This window comes from Mus pahari, chromosome 19 (genome assembly GCF_900095145.1).
Source record: "Mus pahari chromosome 19, PAHARI_EIJ_v1.1, whole genome shotgun sequence".
Classification (NCBI taxonomy): domain Eukaryota; kingdom Metazoa; phylum Chordata; class Mammalia; order Rodentia; family Muridae; genus Mus; species Mus pahari.
In genome coordinates, this window is record NC_034608.1 from 22,707,272 (window position 1) to 22,709,361 (window position 2,090).

General features: G+C 48.8%; 1 protein-coding gene across 1 annotated transcript in view; it reads left to right on the top strand.

Moving 5' to 3' along the window:
• Mcoln1 (mucolipin 1) overlaps positions 1-2,090 on the top strand; it is an 11,461-nt gene that overhangs the window by 2,305 nt on the left and 7,066 nt on the right. The window contains exon 2 of the mRNA XM_029532066.1: positions 1,528-1,771. Coding sequence (XP_029387926.1) covers positions 1,528-1,771 — 244 coding nt within the window. The remainder of the gene's footprint in view (positions 1-1,527; positions 1,772-2,090) is intronic.

Genomic DNA, 2,090 nt, shown 5'->3' on the forward strand with positions numbered 1-2,090 from the left:
GGTGGATGGTTTTAATTTCCACTTTCTGGACGAATTGAGGGAGGTGGACCGATTCTGGAATTTGGCTTTTGGCAGTGGGATTCCCAGAACTTGACTCCCTGCAGGGTTGACTGGGGAGGACAACCTATAGGAGTTTGTCCTCTCCTCCTACCGTGTGGGTCCCAGGGATTGAACCCAGGGNGTCAGGTTTGGCGACGAGCACCTTTACCTTTACGGATCCACCTTGCTAGCCCGTGTTGGGGGTTATTCTGGATCAGGCTCTAACCAGTGTGGCCTGTGTTTTGCTAATGTAGTTCAGGCAAGCCTTGAACTTCTACCTCTTGAATGCCAGATTTACAGACACGAGTCATTATATCAGCCTTTATTATTGTTAATGCCAGTTTCTAATGAGTTCAAAGGTTATTCTTGGGGGATTTGTCCTGGAATACACTGGAATTTGGGCCCTGCTCTGTGCTAATTACCTGTAGACTGGAGTTTGGGTAAGTGTGGGGGCTTTGCCAAACCCTCCAAGGAGCCAGCCAGCCAGCCAGCCCAGCTGGTCCTTCTCCCACAAGAGGACCGGTGGATTTTTTTTTTTTTTTGGCTAGCCTTGATCCAGGCTCTGTGATAAAAGCTTTCTGAGTATTGAGTTCTTAGCTTGTGGAGGATGATGGGTGCTTCATTTGGAAGATGAGGTTGAGGCTCAGCGAGGAAACTCAACTGAGATTGTCAGGCTTGGTAGCAAACATCTCTACCCTCTGAGCCACCTTACTGCCAACTGTTAACTTCAAACTTGGGGCAAATGGCTGAAGTGCCTGTTGGACATNTCAAAGCAAATATTGGCTTCCAGGTTCAGCCCTCAGCCCCTACCTGTTACAGGACTTTCCTTTAACTCTCCAGCAGGGTCTGNGCTGCCCTTCCCTATATAATCCAACCATTTTGGTTATCTGGACCCTTCATCTACTTTCTCTTAGGCCTTCTGGCTCCTGTACCTGGTTCCCTTCTCTGCCTCCTTTTCCCCTCCCCCTCTACCTCTCCTCACATGGCAAAGATACTGTCCACTCTGGACTCTCCCAGATGTCCCTGCCTTTGGCTATGCTCTCCCACATATCTGTAATAAACATTCTCCTCCACCATACCTAGGGACAGTCACGTTCCTTCCCTTTTCCTTCCTTCCTTCCTTTCTTTCTCTCTCTCTCTCTTTTTTTTTTTTTTTTTACATGTTGGGATTAGACTCGGGGCTTTGTACATTCTAGGCAAACACTCTACCAACTGAGCTACATCCTGGCCCTGGTTTTTTATTTTTTATTTTTTTCAAAATACTTTTTATTACACTTACTCATTGCACGNGCACATGTGCACCTGAAGTTCTCTCCCTCTGCCATGTGGGTTCAGAGGATCAAGCTCAGGTTGTCAGGCTTGGCGGCAAACACACTACGGTTTTTCTTCTACATTTCTCCTTTCCTGTAAAGTTGGTGGAGGCTTGCTGGTGAAGGAAGCAGAGGGCGTTGGCCATCCCTGATCTACTCTCCTTTCCCATCCTTTTAGAGACCGAGCGGCTGCTGACCCCCAATCCTGGGTATGGGACCCAGGTGGGGACCTCACCAGCCCCAACAACCCCCCCAGAAGAGGAAGACCTCCGCCGCCGCCTCAAGTACTTCTTTATGAGCCCATGTGACAAGTTCCGGGCCAAAGGCCGCAAGCCCTGCAAGCTGATGCTGCAGGTGGTCAAGATCTTGGTGGTCACTGTGCAGGTGAGACCAGCCAGGCAGGACCTTGGCCAAATGCTACCGTAGTCACTGTTTGCTGCCACATAGTGATAATGACAGTGGTATTACCAGTCAGGAAGGAGTCTGAGATATGTGGTCAATAACTCTTTTTAGCTCTCAGAAGCACTGACCACTCTCTCATCTCCTTTGTATACCCAAAATGCCCCCNAGGCTCACACAGTTATTGTGTAAAGTTACCCAGTGGCTGAGCACAGGGTGGATGGGATTTGAATCCAGTCACTCTGATGTTATCCTTTCTGATCTCCCCTCAGTAAAAGTAGACCACTAATGTTACCTATCCTGGAGGCGTGGGTTTAGGACACACCCTGTCAATCACTAAAC